At 47.3% G+C, this 21,655-nt stretch overlaps 1 protein-coding gene across 4 annotated transcripts in view; it reads right to left on the reverse strand.

Annotated features, from left to right (window-relative positions):
* Positions 1–847: 847 nt before the first annotated feature.
* Positions 848–21,655, reverse strand: part of LRCH3 (leucine rich repeats and calponin homology domain containing 3) — a 104,686-nt gene continuing 83,878 nt past the window's right edge. For 3 of the 4 annotated variants that reach the window (XM_032225165.1, XM_032225164.1, XM_032225163.1), the window contains 6 exons: positions 20,737–20,785; positions 18,308–18,421; positions 16,673–16,791; positions 14,694–14,831; positions 13,630–13,707; positions 848–1,540 (listed from right to left, as the gene is read on the reverse strand). In XM_032225165.1, coding sequence (XP_032081056.1) covers positions 1,421–1,540; positions 13,630–13,707; positions 14,694–14,831; positions 16,673–16,791; positions 18,308–18,421; positions 20,737–20,785 — 618 coding nt within the window. In that variant the 3' untranslated portion in view covers positions 848–1,420. Of the gene's footprint in view, positions 1,541–8,270; positions 8,544–13,629; positions 13,708–14,693; positions 14,832–16,672; positions 16,792–18,307; positions 18,422–20,736; positions 20,786–21,655 lie in introns of those variants that run through there. The other variant, XM_032225166.1, reaches the window with a different exon arrangement.

A 21,655-nucleotide genomic window follows, 5' to 3' on the forward strand; every position in this document is an offset into this window, starting at 1 on the left:
GGATTGTCTACAAGAGTGGAAACCGTACTTAAAAAAAAAGAAAAAGATGGAGGAGCTATTTCAGAGATGTTCAAACTTGGGAACTTTTAAGACTTTGGACTTCAACTCCCAGAATTCCCCAGCCAGCATGGCTGGCTGGGGAATTCAGGAAGTTTAAGTCCACAAGTCTTAAAAGTTCCCAAGTTTGGACACCCCTGATGAATTTGAACAGGGTCTCAGTTGGAAGAGATGCAGCCTGCAATTCTCGCCCACCGGCAGAGGCTCGGGGTTCGTTTCTTCTGCCCGCCGCACCATCTCCAGGATGAAAAAAACTTCCAATTTTTATTCAGCTTTCTCTTTTCCACGTGGGCAAAATTCTGCTCCGGGCAGATTGAAGGTGTTGCAGCTGCTTTTCCAACCGGATCCAAACCGTGCTTGGTTCACATCAAGAGTTCTTCCCAATTGCCCTCTCCAAGTAAGTGCTAAAGTGGTTTTCAATCTCACATTTTATAAAAGCTCATGAAGAAAACTAGGAAGATGAACAGAAGGAAGAGAGGAGAAAAGCTGGATTGGGTCAGTTGCTTGGGGGGGGGGAGGAAAAAGCTGCTCTTTCAAGCACCCAGAAGGGCATCTAGCTGTGCCCCATTCCTTCTTCATTTCACAGGCATCATGGATAACGTTTATCACTCGAGCTTCAGCTCCTTTGTGCTGCTAAATGGGACGGGGGGGAGTGAAACATTTGAGGGGTGATATTAATGTCGTACCAGATTCTCTCCAATTCAGGCCTCCGACTTGCTGATTTGGGATCGAATTGTGCTGAATGTCGCACAGGCCTTGCAAACCCATGGATGCATTTGTTTTTGTTTAATTCCTGTAAGAAACGTCTCCATGGGAAGCAACGAGGGAAAAGGACAACAGAAGCAGAAGGTATAAGAGGATTCAGGACTGGCTGAGGACCATGGTCGCTGGGGTCCTTCCAGAGCTGGTCTGATCTGCGGGATTGTCCGGAGCAGAAGTGCAAAACGAAACTAAACAAATATGGATTTTTTTCCCTCCATGTTAAACCTTACCAGGAACCTCACATTTCTATAGTCGTGGGGTTTAAAAAGTCCGCCTTCGTTTATCTCCCCTGCCCAGATTCCCCCAGGATGAGATTTCAATAGGAAGCCCAGGAGCTCCTGGAGTTTTCGCACCGTTCCCTCCGCTCCCCCCCCAAAAAAACAACCCCACTTTTACAAATCGCGAAGGTCTGGTGGAAACTCTCTCCCACCCCCCCACCCCCAAAAAAGTGGAGAAATGAAAAGGCAAAAGCCTCCCACGAGGAAATTTGGGGTCCTGGCGGTCGCTCTTCGAACACAAAAGACAGTCTGTGCTTGGAGAAGCGCCACCCGCACTCGCCTCCTTCCGTCAGCCCGGGGGAAGAAGTTCTCGGGGCTCCTCCTTAGGCAGCGGCCAGGTGGTGTTGCTTTGGGGGGGCCCATTCCAGGAGGGCCTGCACAGTCTCTGCCACCTGCGTCAACCCCTTCTCTTCTAAAATGTGGAGAGGCAAACACAGTCGCTCCTAGAAGGGGGTGAGGGGAGACACACACACACACACAACACACGGAGACACAAATGGGGGGAGGGAAAAAATAAAACAAAGGATGAGGATGAAAAATGGATAGGAGAACAGGGAGGCGAAATTAAAATTTGGACAGGGGGGGAGCGTGGGTGAAGGGTGGGATGCCGGGGGTTGAATGCACGGAGTCCCGAAGGTGCTTTTCCCAAAAAAAGGAACCGGGTTTTCTCCGTTTGTTGATGTATTCAGCCTACGGCTTATCAAGAGGCGGACTAGCAAGATATATTATTCACGTGTCATCTCGATGAAAGAAAAGCCCGAGATCTTTTAAACCAGAGGGGTTTTTCTCTGGCCTTCCTTGCACGTGGTGGGTGAGTGTGCAAGCAAGGTTGTTGTGTGCAAGCCAGCCTCCTGCAGAGTTCGCTTCATGACGTGAGATCCACCCCCCCCCCGCCCTCTTCGGACTCCAAGTGAACAAGGACCACCCAGCCGGATTTGGAGGTGACTTTTATTGAACCAACGAAGCCCAGCAAAGCAACAGAGCCCGCACCAGCCTGGCGACAAGAGAGAGAGAGGTGTACAAAGAGAATCGTGCAAAACAGGCGTGCGCAGCAAGCATCAAAGGGGAAAGAAAAGCCAAACTCTTATTAGCGGTGGGTTTTCTAGGGAGAATCAAGTACGGAGAAAACAAGACAGAGAGAAGCCTTCTCATTGGTGGAAATTCATTCACCAGGTGTGCAAAAGTGACATTTTATTTGATTTATTATTTTTGGCTTGGCGGATATACCGAGATGCCCCCTTAGCTCTGCCCGGTTGGAAGATTGGCACGTGGGCTCATTTCTTATCAACCGTCCGTCGAAACGGCCCCATCTAGAAATGTTTGGTGCGCCAAGACAGACAGTGCTTGGCCTAGCTCAGTGGGTCTCCACCTGTGGGGGCTTGTGACGTCATCACAGGAGGTCAGCGAAAGCTTCCCCCCACCAAAAAAGTTATGATTTAAATCTGGAGTTAAAGTCTCGGGGGTCCGTGGCCACAAAAGATATTTAAAGGAGAGGTCCCTGGTGAGGAGAAGACGGAGAACCACGGGTTTAGTAGCAATTCTGGAAAACTGAACGTGCGCGGGGCTCACTTCAGCCCCGTCTCGATTTTGAATCTTTGCTGATCAGTCCCATGGTCTCCTTCCAATCCTCCCCACCATCAGGCAGGCGAGAGACGGATTGACAGAGTTGGAAGGGACCTTGTAGGTCATCTAGCCCAACCCCCACCCCCCCATGCCCCAAGTGGACTCTACAGCAGTGATGGCAAACTTTTTCGGCACCGAGTGCCAAGAAGGTGGTGTGGAAATATTTGCACACGCTTGTCAAGGCTGCGCTCCAGAGAAGCAAAACATCTGGGTTCTAGCGCCAATGTACGCCCGACGATCAGCTGGCTGGCATCCATGCACAAGCCAGTTTTTGGCACTGCCACATGTGCGCAGGGATCACACTCCGGAAAAGCCGAAAGGTTGTGTGCAAACATTGTGCCTGCTTGTCGAGGCCACGCTCTGTAAAAGCCAAATTTCCAGGTCCTGGCGCTCATGCGCACACACCAGTTTTCGGTGTTTGTGCATACAAAGGAGAGTTAATCATTTTGCGCTTATGCGTGCCAGAAACCCGGAAGACATACAAAGCCGCGTGCTGAGCAACATGTCTTCATGGGCCAATTTGGGCCTGCGTGCCATAGATTTGCCATCACGGCCTGACACCATTTCTGAAAGGACCGTGTGGTGAAACGCAAGAGGCATTTGGTTCTTAGCTTAAGGCAGGGTGTGCAAGCTTAAACAAGACCTGTGGACTTCAACTCCCAGAATTCCTCAGCCAGCTCTGCTGGAGGGGACCCCTGGATGCCTTTGAGCCTTATATTTCATTTTTCCCAGGCAAAAGCTGGGAAGATTCCTGCATTATAGGCAGAGAAACAATGAAGTAGCTAGTTTGAACTCTACACAAGTCATTCGTGCTGGACGTTGTTTTTTTTTAATCTTGTTGTAAGATGCCTAGAGGTTGCCCGAGAGCCAGATGGGCAGCATTTTAACTAACTAACTAAGCGGGTAGTCCTCAATTTACGAACACAATTGGAACCCAAATGCTGTTGCTAAGCGGGACATTTCTTAAGCGAGTTTTGTCCCAACTCACAACTTGTTAAGTGAATCACGGCAGTTGTTAAGGTATGAACACGGTTGTTAAGTGAATCTGACTCCCCCATTGCCTTTGCTCGCCAGAAGGTCGTCCAAGGGGATCCTGTGACCTCAGGACACTGCAACTGTCATAAATGTGAAGCAGTTGCCAAACATGTGCCCGTGGGGATGCTGCAACCGTCTTAAGTGTGAAACACGGTCATAAGCCCCCCCTTTCCCCCCTGTGCTGTTGTAACTTTGAACAGTCACTAAACGAACTGTTGTAAGTGGAGGACTACCTACAACTAACTAACTATAGCTAGCTAGCTAGCTAACCAACCCATTGCCCTAATTCTTTTTTCTTGGCTGTCTGGGCAATGCAGAATGGTTCTTTCTAGACCAGCGTTTCTCAACCTGGCTGGGGAATTCTGGGAGTTGAAGTCCACAGGACTTAAAAGTCGCCAAGGTTGAGAAACACTGCTCTAAACCAGGGGCCTTCAACCTTGGCAACTTTATGACTCGTCTCTGTGGCAACTAGCCCTGGGCCAGTAGTGGGATGAGGCCCCCAGTTTGGCGTCTTCAACTTTGGCAACTTTAAGACTAGTGGACTTCAACTCCCAGGATTCCTCAGCCAGCAAAGCTGGCTGAGGAATCCTGGGAGTTGAAGTCCACAAGTCTTAAAGTTGCCATGTTTGCTGGCTGAGGAATCCTGGGAGTTGAAGTCCACAAGTCATAAAGTTGCCATGTTTGCTGGCTGAGGAATTCTGGGAGTTGAAGTCCACAAGTCATAAAGTTGCCATGTTTGCTGGCCGAGGAATTCTGGGAGTTGAAGTCCACAAGTCATAAAGTTGCCATGTTTGCTGGCTGAGGAATTCTGGGAGTTGAAGTCCACAAGTCATAAAGTTGCCAAGGTTGGAGACCCCTGGTCTAAACCCTTCTCCAGTACGCTTGGGGGAATCAAGAGATTTCCTTCTTTGGGGCACCACAGACCTGATCCTGGGGGTGACCTGTAAGCACTCAGGCCTGATCCCGGGGGTTGGCAGGGGGAGATTTCTTCCACAGATTGCTCTTCTTCAATCTCCGCCCAGCTGAGGAAGGGAACTCACTGAGCTAGGTGACTTCCGGGGGGAAAAAACCAACATCCTAAATTCGGATTTAAAGCTGTATGAGCAACAAGCCTGGTTCGGCCAGCTTCAGGTAAGCCAAAGTCACCAGCTTACAAGCCCTAGCAAGAACAAACCGAGTTTTACGGAGGAAAAAGAAATATAATTCAAGAGATATGCGGAATGGGAGGGGGGGGGGGAATCTATCAGCTGCAGAACCATGCAGGGAATCCTTAAAGGTTTCCCACTGAAGAGTCAGCGGCCTTCCAACACCCCAAATAATTAACTGCCTATTAATAATGCGATCCAGGAATTATGCAAGGAAGGTTAATGCAAAATAGGTTTGCACAGCATTTCCCCGCACCTGCTTGTAAAAACCTTCAACAAGCGTGTTTCACGTGGTTGGTGCTCTCGGAGATCGATTGTTCTCACGTAGAAGTTTCAGTACACAAGTAGATAGCACCATCGTGCCTTGCTCCCTTCTAACCCTGATGCCGTTACCTAGCTGGGTCGAGAAACGTCTCCAATGGTGTCAATGGAACGGCCTGGGGGTGAGTGGCCAAAGCACCCTAGATTCCTAGAAGGGAGTGGGGTTTGCTGTCTATAAGCAAGCTGCTGGTAGATAAACAGAGAGCAAAGCCCACTTCCTCCTACCGCTGATGAGGTTACCTAGTTGGGTCATGAAACGTCTGAAAGGAAACATCCAAGCACAGAGAACACCAAGCGCCCCACAGTCTTGATCCCTTTCCTCCTCCTCCCTTTTATCTCTGATGAGGTTACCTCGTTGGGTCCTGGGACACCTGCAAGGAAACAACCAAGCTCAGAGAGGACCAAGGACCCCACCGTTCAACCCCGAGCTACAAATATTCCATTTTATTGGGACAATCCCCTCTGCAGGTTGAAGTGGGACCTGACGGGTCAGTTTGCTATAAAGGTGGACATCTCCTCTGCCAAGAGGAGAATAGAGAGCAGGCTCAGAGCTCTTGCTCGGTTAAGCTGCCAGCGAAAGAGGGTGGATGAGCAGAGAAGCCAGCCCTGAGGGGTCTCCAGCGGTGGTAGCCCACTGGGCCAGCCAGGGCAATCCAGAGAGGATTGTCCTATTCGGCTGAGCCAAAGGCAATTCCTGGAGCCTTCAGATCCCTGCCGAGAGAGAGCCACAGGATTCCCTGAGAAAGTCGAAAGCACCACAGGGCATTAAAAAGGCTGAGTCGGGGGTCCTGGACTGGGTCGTTTTCTTGCGGACATTTCATTACCCTACTAGGGAACATCATCAGTGCAAGGAGGCGAAGGGCTTTCTTCTCTTGTATATTTACATCCCGATGCGGTTAGCTAGTTTGGGTAATGAAATCATCCTCGCCATCAGTGATGGGATTCAAATAATTTAACAACTGCCCTAATGACCGGCCGGGTGGGAGTGGCCAGAGGGGTGTGACAGGCAGCACTCGGCCTCCTGCACCCTCTGGGAGCAAAAATGCCTGCGGGGGCAGCAACCCCCCCCCCTTTGCACCCAGTTTTGGGCCTAGTAGGCCTCCCTGCAGCCTCCTGGGAGCAAAATCAGGCCGCGGGGCATTTTGGGTGTAGTAGGCCTCCCTGTACTTACCTGGGAGCCAAAACGGGGCATGGGGGAAGGACTCCTGGAAGGGGCGAGGCCAGCCAGCAATTTAACAACCGGTTCACCCGAACCAGCCTGAACTGGCTGAGTCTCACCACTGATCATCATCGTCATCTCCTTTTAACGACCCCATAATCCCTTGTGGGGTGGAATCTGGGCAACTGAGTGTTTTACTGGCCAGATGCCCTTCCTGTCGCCATTGCAGAGGTTTTTCTCCAGCAGAGATATTCTCCTTGTGCCCAGAGAGAGAAGTATCTGCCTCTACCTAGGATCGAACTCACCGCCTCCTGATTGTGAGGCAAGAGCTCCACCCCTAGGCCACCGCACCACTCCAGTTTGGGTGACGAAATGTCTGCAAGAAAACCACCAAGCCGAGGACCCCCCCCCTCATTTCAACCCTGAGCTACAAATAATTCTCCTTTGTTGGGCTGAGAAGATTCAGCCTGGGCTTCACCTGAGCATCAAAGGCCGAGTGCGGAGAGGAGAAAGTTTTCGGCAAGGCTGCCTAAGCGTGGAGGGATTTCTCCAAGCAGAGGCCGGTGTTAAGGCCAGGGTGAGGGCTCGCTCTACTCTACTGTGTTAAGTTTTTCTTCTTGTTTTTAAAAGAAAACCCAACTTTGAGGAGTTTCCTCTTTATAACATCCCCGGGGAGACGCCTTGCACCAGCTCTAAAACATCTGCTGTTATTTCAAAGTTGGGGCGTCCGGAGACACGGCAGGATGTTTCGATCTCTTTTAGGGGACATTCGCCAGGAGCAGCCAAGGAGTCCCTAAAAACCCCTTCGACTTTTTTTTTTTAAAGGGTGTTTTTTATTCTGAGCCCTTGGGAGAAAAACCTGTAGCTGCTTAAACCTCGATATATATAAAAACCTGGATGGTACCCCAAGGAAGATGGCCAAGCATCTTCACCCAGGGGTGGCATTCTACCGGTTCGGATCGGTTCGCGCGAACCAATGATCAACTGGAAGCGAACTGTTCTCTCCGACGATCAGCTGCGAGCGAACCAGTTGTCTCTGATGATCAGCTGGAAGAGAACCGGTTGACTCCGATCAGCTGGGAGCGAACCGTTCGCTCAGATGATCAGCTGTGGCTGCCTGCATGCTTGACTGACATATTTAATAAATAATAAATCAGCTGATTCACGCGCCCGAGCGGATTTCCATGCCTCAGCTGTGTTACCCCCCAGCAGTAACGCGGAAGGTAAGTTTTGCTAAAACTGCGCACGCAGCGATCACCGAGCCGGTTGTTAAACCAGCAGGATCCAACCGCTGTCTTCACCTCCTAACAAACCAGCTGGCATCCACACACACACACAGACAGACACACCCTGGACAGCTAAAATTTCCCTTATCATCTCTACCCTGTGTTCCAGGACCTGAAACTTCCCATTTTACAAAAATATCTAGTCGTGTAATTAAAATAAATCCATGCATTCCCGTTTTCTTTCCGTTCCGTAAAGCATTCCAGCGTAACACAGCAAGGGCTTGTTTTTTTAAAACTATACAAAGGTTTGAGATCAGGGGTCAGCAACCTGAGGCCTGTTGGCCAAATCCGGCTCCACAGGGCTAAATATGGATGGCTGGAGACAGATGGTCAGCCCTGACCCTCGGCGAAGTTCTTAAGAGGGGCCGGGGAAGAGGCTGGGGTCTCCTAGACAGTGGTGGCCTACTGGCAGGCCAGTGCCATCCCCGCAGCTGTCGTGTCCCTCGGTTTGCGCCCCCTGCAAGAGGCAGAGGAGGGGCAGGACTGGGTGAGGGGGTGGCGGCTTTGGGATGAAACGGTTGCCGACCCCTTGCTCTCGTTCGCGGGTGGATTTGAACCCGCGCCGTCTCCTGCAAAGCGCAAAGCCTGCGCCCCCCCCCATTCGGAGGAGCAGGCGTAGGTGACCGGCAAAGGTTGTGCGTGTTTGTTGTGTGTTGTGTTTTTGTTTCGTTTTGTCTCAGAGGAAAAAGACCCAGCGGTAGAACACACAGACCAGAAGCATCAGGGTACAGTAAAAGGCCGCGAAAGCACAGAGTTGAGTGGAAAGTAGCACCAGGCTGGGCTCTTCGGAGTCTGTGCCCAGAGAGAGGAGGGATTCCACAGTCCTCTGAATGCTGAGGTTTAGCTGGAGAATGTCAGAAGGGGAACACAGGCTGTCCTGTCGGGAAGGGGCAGCAGGAAGGGAAAACAGACAGAAAAAAAATTAGTAGCAGCTCGGTCAGGAGGCCGGGCGGACTCTGCGAAGCTGCCCAAGGTAAGCCCTTCGCCAGGTTGCAACGCTTCCATTTTTTCAATCATTGTACTAGTAGTCCTTGACTTACGACCATCACTGAGTGTTGTGGCCTGACGACCCCTCCAGCAGCCAGATCAGAGGAGGAGGCGTGGGAGTGAGGGTCAGCATCAGGGCAACCTGGGAGCTCCGAGGGGGAAGAGGGAATGGAGCTGGCAGAGAGAGAGAGAGATGGATGGAGGCGTAGCCTGGGCCGTCCGTCAGCCCTCAGATGGAGAGTCAAGAGCCTCCAGGTCTGGGGGTGGCTGATGAGGAAGAGGAGGAACAGCTGGATCCAATGCCTGACGTGTGGATTCATAGAAAGCAGAGGAGAGGAGAGCTGTGGAAATCTATGGGCCCGATGAGTGGATGTGCAGAAGGCAGAGGAGAGGAGAGCTGTGGAAATCTATGGGCCCGATGAGTGGATGTGCAGAAGGCAGAGGAGAGGAGAGCAGTGGAAATCTATGGGCCTGATGAGTGGATGTGCAGAAGGCAGAGGAGAGGAGAGCTGTGGAAATCTATGGGCCGGATGAGTGGATGTGCAGAAGGCAGAGGAGAGGAGAGCTGTGGAAATCTATGGGCCCGATGAGTGGATGTGCAGAAGGCAGAGGAGAGGAGAGCAGTGGAAATCTATGGGCCTGATGAATGGATGTGCAGAAGGCAGAGGAGAGGAGAGCAGTGGAAATCTATGGGCCTGATGAGTGGATGTGCAGAAGGCAGAGGAGAGGAGAGCAGTGGAAATCTATGGGCCTGATGAATGGATGTGCAGAAGGCAGAGGAGAGGAGAGCTGTGGAAATCTATGGGCCGGATGAGTGGATGTGCAGAAGGCAGAGGAGAGGAGAGCAGTGGAAATCTATGGGCCCGATGAGTGGATGTGCAGAAGGCAGAGGAGAGGAGAGCAGTGGAAATCTATGAGCCTGATGAGTGGATGTGCAGAAGGCAGAGGAGAGGAGAGCTGTGGAAATCTATGGGCCTGATGAGTGGATGTGCAGAAGGCAGAGGAGAGGAGAGCAGTGGAAATCTATGGGCCTGATGAATGGATGTGCAGAAGGCAGAGGAGAGGAGAGCAGTGGAAATCTATGGGCCGGTCCTTGGGAAGGAAGAGCCACTGTTGCTAGGGAAGCCCACCCTCGCTCTGGGGATAAAAGGCAGAGGGCGGAGATGAATAGATGGGACAGACAACTATTCATCTTCCGAATGGACGAAATTCTTAGCCTGCGGTGAGAGAGAAACTTTTTGCTGGGGCTGCCGGCGCTTCTAATAAAGGAATAATGGACTTCAGAGGGTTTGCCATGTTTGGAGAGCTGGGTCAGAACACCGAGTCAAAACTTCCACTGCTAAGCAAGACAGCTGTTAAGTGAGTTTTGCCCCGTTTTGCAATCCCTCTTTCCCACCGTTGTTAAGTGAATCACTGCCGTGGTGAAGCGAGTGACACGGACGGCCTCACAGTTCCGAAGAAGCTTCTTGGATGAGAAGCAAAACGTCTTGGAGGAAAAACAGCTGCCTTTTTGGGGGGAAGAAAAACCACCTTTGGGACAACTGTGATCTGGATGACGGAGAAACTCCACAGGCTTTTAGTGACATGGTTGTTAAATGGATCTGGCTTCCGCCACTGACTCTGCATGTCAGAGGGTCGCAAAAGGGGATCAGGGGACCCCCAAAACTCCACCAGTCAACGATGAAAGGCAGCTTTACGTCACATTTTGAAACAGCCCATCTCCATCCCAGGATTCTGGATGATGTAAAAACAAGTCTTCCAAAGCATGTTGTAACCGTGTACAGGTAAGTCCTCGGCTTACAACCGTCTGTTTAGCGACCGGAACTCCCGACTTCTTCTGGTGCTTGACAGAAATGGGGCAAAGCTCACTTAACAACTGTCTTGCTTAGCGATGGGAATTTTGGGCTCCCTGGTGGTCGTAACTCAAGGACTAGCTGTATCTTGCTCAAAGCAATTCGGAGCAAGATTTCAGCTCTAAAAACCTTTTAACAGGACCTCATCTCAATCTCTCTGGAGATTTTCCATCATCCAGATCACGGTTGTCCCCAAAAAGGGGCTTTTTGTTTTTTTCAAGAGATAACTGGACTTTCTGTTTTTTTTCTTTTGAAGATGTTTCGCTTCTCCTCCAAGAAGCTTCTTCAGCTCTGATTTGGATGGCGGGGAATGGAAGGATTGATACTCCTTGCAGACAGCTGGTCGTTTGCATCCTTTGAGAGGGTCCTTGAGGCCACTTGGAGGTTTGTTTATATCAGTGTTTCTCAACCTTGGCAACTTGAAGATGTCTGGACTTCAACTCCCAGAATTCCCCAGCCAGCATTCGCTGGCTGGGGAATTTCTGGGAGTTGAAGTCCAGACATCTTCAAGTTGCTAAGGTTGAGAAACACTGGTTTATATCCTCAGGGTAACCTGTGGTGCAAATGGGGGTGGAGCCTTAGTGACATCACCTGTTTCCAGTTAGAACAGAATAGAATAGAATTTTATTATTTGTATGCCGCCCTTCTCCGGGAGGACTCAGGGCGGCGAACAATTCAAGGGGGAAAAAAAGGGGAACATAAAAGACAGAATACAAATAATAAAAGTAGACAACAGTCGCACAACCATACATGTCGAGAGGGGAGGGGAACTCATCACCCCCAGGCCTGCCGGCAAAGCCAGGTTTTGACGGCTTTTCGGAAGGCCTGGAGAGAGGTGAGGGTCCGAATCCCTGCGGGGAGTTCATTCCAGAGGGCCGGAGCTGCCACAGAGAAGGCCCTCCCCTGGGTAATAGCCAGGTGGCATTGGCTGGTAGATGGCACCCGGAGGAGGTCAACCCTGTGAGATCTAATGGGTCTGTGGGAGGTAATTGGCAGCAGGCGGTCTCTCAAGTTTACAACACGGTCCTTTCAGCAGCTCCGAGAAGGCTCCACCCCCATTTGCACCTCAAAGACAGAGATAAACCTCCAAGTGGCCTCAAGGACCCTCTCAAAGGATGCAAATGACCAGCTGTCTGCAAGGAATATGAATCCTGAGGGTCACCTGAGGACTCAGATAAACCTCCAAGTGGCCTCAACGTCTCTCTAAAAGGATGCAAATGACCAGCTGTCTGCAAGGAATATGAATCCTGAGGGTCACCTGAGGACACAGATAAACCTCCAAGTGGCCTCAATGACCCTCTAAAAGGCTGCAAATGACCAGCTGTCTGCAAGGAATGTGAATCCTGAGGGTCACCTGAGGACACAGATAAACTCCAAGTGGCCTCAATGACCCTCTAAAAGGATGCAAATGACCAGCTGTCTGCAAGGAATGTGAATCCTGAGGGTCACCTGAGGACACAGATAAACTCCAAGTGGCCTCAACGTCTCTCTAAAAGGATGCAAATGACCAGCTGTCTGCAAGGAGTGTCAATCCTTCCCTTCCCCACCATCCAGTCAGAGCGGAAGAAGCTCCTTGGATGAGAAGAGAAACGTCTTCAAAGATAAACCAGAAAGTCCAGCTGCCTCTTGAAAAAACAAAAACCGCAGGACGATTTTATCTCAGGTCCTTCCAGAATTGTGGTGATGCCAATTGCAACAGGTTTACACATGTGGAGTTCATGGCTTCCCGGTGTTCACCCCAACCCGGCTTGCAACGGGAAGAAATCCTAGTTGGGCAGCTTCCGGCAGGGTCTTCTGAATTGCTCCCAGGGCTTGTCCCCTCCTCCCTTTGTCCAAGCGCTGACACTGGTGGGAGGAATTCAGAAGACCAAGAAAACAGAGAGAGAGGGTTAGTTTTCCGTGCGCTGGAAATGTGGACTTGGGCACGTCCCTCCATCCACAAGGATGCGAAACAAAAAGACATTAATCAGGTTAAAAACAGGATTATCAGGCTGGCCAGATGCAACCGTTATCTAATTTTACTCGGTTATTTTCCCGTCCATTCAGGAGACGGCGCTGACGTTAGATCTGAAACACATGCATTACAACTCCCATCACTCCTCGCCAGCATGGCCAAATGCTCTCTTGGCTTAGGACCATGGGAACAGTAGTCCAAGACATCCCCCCCAAGTAGTTTAGCTGCAGCTGAAGAGGACAGGAGTGTTTTCTGTTTTGTTTTCCCTCCTTCCTTTTGTACCTGTCTTCTAATGCCTGGTAGTACCATTTCGGGGGTGTATTCCATTCTGAATTAGTGCCATGAACCGTATGGGTTCTTGGAAGGTGAGCTAAAATAGCAATAGCAATAGCAGTTAGACTTATATACCGCTTCATAGGGCTTTCAGCCCTCTCTAAGCGGTTTACAGAATCAGCATATCGCCCCCACAGTCCGGGTCCTCATTTCATCCACCTCGGAAGGATGGAAGGCTGAGTCAACCTTGAGCCGGTGAGATTTGAACCGCTGAACTGCAGTCAGCTGAAGTAGCCTGCAGTGCTGCATTTAACCACTGCGCCACCTCGGCTCTGAAACACCCCAAAGAGGTTTTAAAGAAAGCTAACCCCCCCACCCTTCTAGCCCTGATAATGTTGCCTAGTTGGGCCATGAAATGTCTGCAAGAAAACCACCAAGGACCTCACAATCCTCCTCCTCCTCTCTACAAACCCCACTTCTTTCTAGCACTGATGAGGTTACCTAGTTGGGTCCTGAGATGTCTGTGTGAAAATAACTAAGCTCAGAGAGAGCACCAAGGACCTCACGGTCCTCCTCCTGCTTTGCTCCTCCTCCCCACCACCTTCTAGCACTGACGATGTTACTTAGTTGGGTCGTGAAATGTCTGCAAGAAGACAGCCCACTTCAGAAAGCATCAAGGAGCTCACAATCCTCAACCCTCTTCTCTTCCTCCCCCACTTTGCAATTCCCCCACCCTCCCATTTAGCCCTGATGATGTTACCTAGTTGGGTAATGTACTGTCCGCATGAAAGCAATCAAGCTCAGAGCGCACCAGGGATCCCAGGGTTATCTAAAAAGTTGGCCTACAAAATATGTCCACAGAGTAAGAAAAAAAATTGGAAGGCTTCCTCTCATACCTGAGGCACACCTATTTTTCGACAGGCTTCCAGGAAATTTTCCACATTCCGTCGACACTTGGCCATGGTTAATTTAGGCTGCAGAAGGGAGAAAGAAGAACATGGCATTCACCAGGAGCAGCTTTCTTAAGTCTCTGGTAGTGATGGCAGAGCTACAGCACGTGGGTCAAAGATGACAAGCCACACGGTGTGAGATGACACCAGGATTCTCCGGCATTGACCACACTTAAGGCAAGAATGGGACACACTGTTTTGCAACCTCCAAAAATAAATTTCTTTTACTTGCATTTCATAATTATTTAGAAGAGAACAGAACAGAGTTGGAATTGACCTTGGAGGTCTTCTAGTCTTACCCCGTGCTTAAGCAGGAAACCCTATACCACTTCAGACAAATGATTATCCAACGTCTTCTAAAAAACTTCCCGTGTTGGAACATTTACAACTTCTGGAGAAAAAGTTGTTCCACTGATTCATTGTTCTAACTGTCAGGAAAATTCTTAGTTCTAAGTTGCTTCTCTCCTTGATTAGTTTCCACCCATTGTTTCTTGTTCTGCCCTCAGGTGCTTTGGAGACTAGTTTGACTCCCTCTTCTTTGTAGCAACCCCTGAGATATTGGAAGGCTGCTATCATGTCTCCCCTGGTCCTTCTTTTCATTAAACGAGACATACCCAGTTCCTGCAAGTGTTCTTCATATTTTTTAGCCTCCAGTCATCATCTTTGTTGCTCTTCTCTGCACTCTTTCGAGAGTCTCTGCATCTTTTCTACATCGTGGCGACCAAAACTGAATGCCGTATTCCAAGTGTGGCCTTCCCAAGGCCTTATAAAGTGGTATTAACCCTTCACCTGATCTTGATTCTATCCCTCTGTTTATGCAGCCTAGAACTGTGTTGGCTTTTTTGGCAGCTGCTGCCCACGGCTGGCACTGATTTGACGTTGCTTTATACATATTCATTTATTACAAAAATGCAATCTTGAATATACGGAGCCGAGTAAAATTCCAAAGAAAGAGAAAGAGGAATAAGAGTCAATTTTCCTAACTGTATCCGACCACCCCTGATACTTACGACAGCAGGCGAGGGCACGTGAATACTAGGGACAGAACGAGGGCGCACGTGGTTGGCTAAATGGCAAAGCACCACGCCATCCGTTAAGGCTGCGCTGAGATCGCTCGGCAAAGACACTTTTAACCGGGATTCAATGTTCTGGGAAAAAGAGGGCAGAATGATTGTTAAAACAAAAGAAGGTTAACTACAGGTAGTCCCAAATTTAGTTCATTTAGTTCAAAGTTACAACGGCACTGAAAAAATGGACTTATGACCGTTTTTCACACTTAACAACGTTTGTAGCATCCCCATGATCATGCAATCAAAATTAAGATACTTGGTCACTGGTTCATATATACGACATTTTGCTGCACCCCAAGCTCATGTAATTTACCTTTGGCAATCTTTTGGCAAGCAAAGTCAATAGCAATAGCAGTTAGACTTATATACCGCTTCATAGGGCTTTCAGCCCTCTCTAAGCAGTTTACAGAGTCAGCATATTGCCCGCAACAACAATCAAGGTCCTCATTTTACCCACCTCGGAAAGATGGAAGGCTGAGTCAACCCTGAGCCGGTGAGATTTGAACAGATGAACTGCAGAACTGCAGTCAGCTGAAGTAGCCTGCAGTGCTGCATTTAACCACTGCGCCACCTCGGCTCAATGAGGAATCCAGATTCACTTAACAATTGGGTTACCAACTTATCAAAAGCAGTGATTCACTTAACAACTGTGACAAGCTGTTACTACAACCATAAAAACAGGAAAAAGAGGTTAGGGGAAAGGAGGAGGAGAAGAAAAATGATTAAAAGTGGAATTCTTGAGAGCCCAAGAGAAAATGGATAAAAGAGGAAGAAACGGGGGGGGGGGGGGGGGGGAGTTGCATTAGTAGATTAAAGGGAATAGTAGCATGATTGGTATTGTTATGCAACTAATTACAAAAATTATAGTATATTGTTAATTGTAGAAAAAAACTGAAAGAAATGCTCTCTCTGTTAAAACTTAATTAGAGGATAGATATTGTTTATGGTAAAATAAACCAATAGAGAAATATGAAATGATAATTTGGTGCAATTTTTGAAGGGGCAATTGATGATATTATGTACTAAGAAAAAAATGAGTATAAAAAAATGGAAAATAATGGAAGAAAATAATTTGGCTGAAAGTGAAAACCAAGCAATGATGTAAAATGGATTAGGTAAAGGAGAGGATGTCAAAGGGACGATCCAGTCAACACTTGGTTTCTATCATATGTGGAAATTTATATTTAAAAATAAAAAACTTTGAATTGGGGAAAAAAAACAGTGACAAGTAAGGTCATGAAATGGAACAAAATTCACTTAACGAATGTCTCCCTGAACGTCAGGAATTTGGGGCTCAATTCTGGTCGTATGTTGAGGACTACCTGTAGTTTACAGATAGCCCTCGAGTTATAACAATTCATTTAGTGACTGTTCAAAGTGAAAACAGCGCTGAAAAAAGTGGTTTATGTCCGTTGTGTGTGAAACGCAGGAACAGTTGCAGCAGCCCCATGGTCACCTGCTCAAAATTCAGGTGTTTGGCCACTGGCTCATATTTGTGACAGCTGCACAGTATCCCAGGGTCATGTGATCCCCTTTTGCCACGCCAAGACGGGGGGGGGGGGGGGGGAGCCAGATTCACTTTAGAACCGTGTTATTAACTTATCAACTGGGGTGATTCATTTAACAACTGCATTTCAGGAGTGTAAAGATCTGTCCGTGAATTTCTGTGCCCAGCCTTTCCTTGCACAGCACCTCATTTGGAAAATATTTACATGGCTGCTTTCCAAGATAGATAAGATCTGTGGTCACAAATTCACCTTCGAAAGACTGTTTGCCAGGCCTTTGCTGAAAGTGAATGAGAGGAATTCACATTTGTTTAATAAAAGGGGTTTTGTCGGGACTTCGTGCTTTTGGGGGAAGCCTAGGTCAGAACACAAATGTTGTGTTTCAACAAAATAACCGTCTCTTCAATTACGTACTTTCCGCAGTTGCTCTATCACCAAAACGTCTTCTTCCAGCAAGGTGGAATTATGGTTATCGCTGACGTCATCTGTGCAATTAACCGGAGCTGATGAAGAAGCAGGCAGCGACGTCACAGCTGGAAAAGGCAAAATTATCACCAAGAACGCTCAATATCACTGCCATCACCATCCTCATCACAGGGCAGGTAGATTAAGGATACACTGTAGTGTCATGTCCATTGAAGGAGCTTCAAAAATCTTCGCTACTGATCTAAATCTGCGTTTTGCAACCTTGGCAATCTTAAACTAAGTGGCCTTCCACTCCCCGAATTCCCCAGCCAGCATGGGAATATCTACAACTCCGAGGATATTTACAACTTAGCCTAGGCAACTCAGTCCACTTAACAGCCTCCCTGTTAAATGCTTTGTGTTCATTTAATCTGCCCTTTTCTTAACCGTCCAATCCATAATCAATTCATTTAAAAATATTTTTCTTTGACCAAACAGCAATAGCAATAGCAGTTAGACTTATATACCGCTTCATAGGGCTTTCAGCCCTCTCTAAGCGGTTTACAGAGTCAGCATATCGCCCCCACAGTCTGGGTCCTCATTTCACCCACCTCGGAAGGATGGAAGGCTGAGTCAACCTTTGAGCCGGTGAGATTTGAACCTCTGAACTGCAGATAACAGTCAGCTGAAGTGGCCTGCAGTACTGCACCCTAACCACTGCGCCACCTTGGCTCTTAAAAAACGGTTCAGTTTTGCCATTTCTGACAATTCTGACATTTTCACAGTCCATTTTTCCAATGTGGGAACACCATTATTCTTGTGTCATTGTGCTACACAATACCCATTCGTCATAAATCCTTTTTAATTCATGCAGAATGCAGACAAGAATTGAAAGGTGGTCTGGCTTTAGAATTAAACACTGGGACACAGCCTGGACCCCCTGGGTTGAACCAAGAGAGGCTGTTTAACTTGCCCGTCAACGACTACTTCAGCTTCAACCGTAATAACACAGGGACAAACAATAGATGCAAACTCAAGGTAAATTGCTCCAAATTCGATTGTGGAAAATACGACTTCAGCTAGAGAGTGTTCAATGCCTGGAATGCTCTACCCGACTCGGTTGTTACATCCTCAAACCCCCATAACTTTAACCTTTAACTGTCCACCGTGGACCTCACCCTCCATTCCTAAGAGGACCGTAAAGGGGGTGTCCATAAGTGCACTAGTGTGCCTACCGTCCCTATCTTACTGTCCCCATTTATTTGTAATCATTTCATTTGCTCATGTTTATGTCCATACCTATATTTGTTAGCCAGTGGTGGGTTCCGGATCCCGCCCGGTGGCATCTACAGGGATGCGCGCAGTGTGTATGCATGCGTCTTACCACCTCCGCGACACTCCAGCTGCTCAGCGGAGCGTTGCGCAGGTGCTGTATGCATCATGCACGTGCGTGGAAGTGCAGAAGCCTTAAGGTAAGGAGCTTGGGCAGGCGGGTGGGCCCTCCAGAGCACCGTACCGGAACAGTATCCGGTGCTCCGGGCAGGCTCCGGTACGTCTGTACCGGGGTATACCGCCTGCCACCCACCACTGTTGTTATCAAACAAACATGCTTGACAAACAAACAAAGAAATAAATAAAAGTTACCTTGATTTGCTTCTTCTCTGGTGGCGTTTCGGAAAAGGAAGCTGTCGGGGCGCTGGGGAGTTGCTCTGTAGGAAGGGGTGGCGGCTGGGCCAGGATATGGGGCAGAGAGGTGAACTAAAGGGGGGCATGGAAGGATGTGGCAGGGTTGGGGGTGGGGGGAGAATGGGGAGAAGAAAAGCAAAATCCTTATTATATCAATTTAGAACCAAACTATAGGTAGTCCTACAGTTACAACCATTTGTTTACAGACTGTTCGAAGCTATCCTCACACTTATGACCACTGCAGCACCGCCAACAGTCACACGATGGAAATTTGGCTGTTTGGCAAAGAGCATGTTGGTTGCAGTATGCCGGGTGATGCGATCGCCATTTGCAAACTTCCCAGGGCGCATGAAAGCCGGTTGGTGCCTTTGGAGCAATGGGTGCAAAGGAGCTCACTGGGAGACAATGAGTTCTAGTCCCGCTTTAGGAACGGAAGCCAGCTGGGTGCCTTTGGGTCAGCCTAGTCCAGAGGGTGGTGGTTGTGGGGAAAATACAAGGAGGGAGGAGTAGTAGGTATGTTCGTTGCCTTGAGTTACTTATAAAGATGTCAATGCAGGATAAAGTAAAGTAAAGTAATAAGTAAGGTAAAGTAAAAAAGAGTAAAGTAAAGCAAAGTAAAAAGTAAAGTAAAATAAAGTAAAGAGTAAAGTAAAAGTAAAGTAATAAATAAAGTAAAAGTAAAAAGTAAAGTTAAAGTAAAGTGTAAAAAAAAGTAAAGTAAAAAGTAAAGTAAAAAGTAAGGTAAAGAGTAAAGTAAAATAAAGAGTAAAGTAAAGAGTAAAGTAAAAGTAAAGTAATAAATAAAGTAAAGTAAAAGTAAAAAGTAAAGTAAAAGTAAAAAGTAAAGTTAAAGTAAAGTGTAAAGAAAAGTAAAGTAAAATAAAGTAAAAAGTAAGGTAAAGAGTAAAGTAAAGTAAAGAGTAAAGTAAAGTAAAGAGTAAAGTAAAGAGCAAAGTAAAGAGTAAAGTAATAAATAAAGTAAAGTAAAAGTAAAAAGTAAAGTAAAAGTAAAAAGTAAAGTTAAAGTAAAAAGTAAAGTTAAAGTAAAGTGTAAAGAAAAGTAAAGTAAAATAAAGTAAAAAGTAAGGTAAAGAGTAAAGAGTAAAGTAAAGTAAAGAGTAAAGTAAAGAGTAAAGTAAAGAGTAAAGTAATAAATAAAGTAAAGTAAAAGTAAAAAGTAAAGTAAAAGTAAAAAGTAAAGTTAAAGTAAAAAGTAAAGTTAAAGTAAAGTGTAAAGAAAAGTAAAGTAAAATAAAGTAAAAAGTAAGGTAAAGAGTAAAGAGTAAAGTAAAGTAAAGAGTAAAGTAAAGAGTAAAGTAAAGAGTAAAGTAATAAATAAAGTAAAGTAAAAGTAAAAAGTAAAGTAAAAGTAAAAAGTAAAGTAAAAGTAAAAAGTAAAGTTAAAGTAAAGTGTAAAGAAAAGTAAAGTAAAATAAAGTAAAAAGTAAGGTAAAGAGTAAAGAGTAAAGTAAAGAGTAAAGTAAAGAGTAAAGTAAGGTAAAGAGTAAAAAAGAGTAAAGTAAAATAAAAAGTGAAGTAAAATAAAAAGTAAAGTATATAAAGTAATAAAATAAATAAATAAATAAATAAATAAATAAAATGAAAATGAAAAGAAAAAATAAAAGAAAAAAACAAAACAAAGTATAAATAAAAGAAAAAATGAAAATAAATATGGAGAGAAGAGGATTTGGGTTGGGGGTGGTGAGAGATGGCTGCTATGGGATAAAAGCCCATCCCTGGGGAGGGCCGTGGGAGAGAAGCAGGGAAGGAGCCAGCCAGGGAACAAGGCTCCCTTTAGACATTAGCTGGTCTCCTATTAACTCACAAGGACGAGGTGAAAAGGTATTTACTTTACTTATTACTTTGCTTTACTTTACTCTTCCTCTCTCTCTCCCTCAGGCCGAGTGATGGACAATTTCATTAAAGCCAGTCCTCGACTTACAACCGTTCATTTTGTGACCGTTTGGAAGTTACAGGGGCCCTGGAAAACAGGGCGGGACCCCTTCTTCACACTTACGTCCGTTCCAGCGTCTCCAGGGTCACGCGATCAAAAGGCAGACTGACTCGTATTTATGACGGTCGCCTTTATCGTGTGATCCCCTTTTGCGACAAGCAAAGCCGATGAGGAAGGCGGATTCGCTTAACAACCGTACGACTCGTTTAACAACAGCAAGTGATTCAGTCACCCGCTTGCGGCAAGGAAGGTAGTAAAACGGGGCTTAAAATTCACTTAGCTGTCTGCGCTTAGCGACAGAAACTTGGGGCTCAAGGGCGGTCGTTAAGTCGAGGTCCACCCGTATGATCATCCCGACAAAATCCCGAATCCCGAGCAGGGCCCTCCCCTTGATCTCCGTATGGATCTGCCGTTGGGCCACCTCCTTGTTTACCTGTTTGAGAAGTGGGTGCATTCGGTGAGATGGTGGATCGGTCGTCGCTCTGTGGATCAAAGAGAGAGAAAGAGAGAAAGGGGTGAAGCTTTTGGACATTCAGCAAATGTTCAAATGAAGGGCGGAACACGCCCAGAATATCATTTAGGGGACCGCAGATCCTCTGAAGAGAATTAAGGACATTCTGCCTAATCTTTCGGCAGTTTTAATAATGTTGAGGAACAAAAAGCCACCGCAGAGGAGAGCCTCAGCTCAGCCAAGCCAGAGAAAAGCGGGTGGTAATTACTGCGAGGAAAAAATAAATAAAAATAAAAGAAAGCAGCCAATGTTGATTATACACAGTACACAAAACCTTCACCAAAGACAAAGCAAACACGTTGGGACCGTCCGGGTTGCAAAATTAATTCCACAATTTCTCCTGGAAGCTTCCAAAACCATAACTAGATGCCAGCTGGCCTCCCTCTCCCGCTCCATGGAGAGCGGGATGCAATTTTAAAAATATAATTCAGGATTAATAAATAGCAAATGTCCACACCGACTTCCCTCAACTTTGCTCATCTCCCCAGATGCAGTACTACAACTCCCATGAAAGATAGAAGTTCCCCTTGTACATATGTGCTAGTCGTTCCCGACTCTAGGGGGGGCGATGCTTATCTCCGTTTCAAAGCCGAAGACGTCTCGGGGGGTCCTTTCTCCTTCCCGCTCTTGTGCGTGTGTACACACCCACACCCACCCTAGTCCCCAGAAGATTTACGGCAATGCAGTTTTGCACAACTGAGTTAGGACGGATAGGATAGAATAACAGAATCAGAAGAGACCTTTGGAGGTCCTCTAGTCCAACCCCCTGCTTAGGCAGGAAACCCTACACCACTTCAGGCAAATGGTTATCCAACATCTTCTTAAAAGCTTCCAGTGTTGG

The sequence above is a fragment of the Thamnophis elegans genome, chromosome 10 (genome assembly GCF_009769535.1).
Source record: "Thamnophis elegans isolate rThaEle1 chromosome 10, rThaEle1.pri, whole genome shotgun sequence".
In the NCBI taxonomy this organism is placed as follows: Eukaryota; Metazoa; Chordata; class Lepidosauria; order Squamata; family Colubridae; genus Thamnophis; species Thamnophis elegans.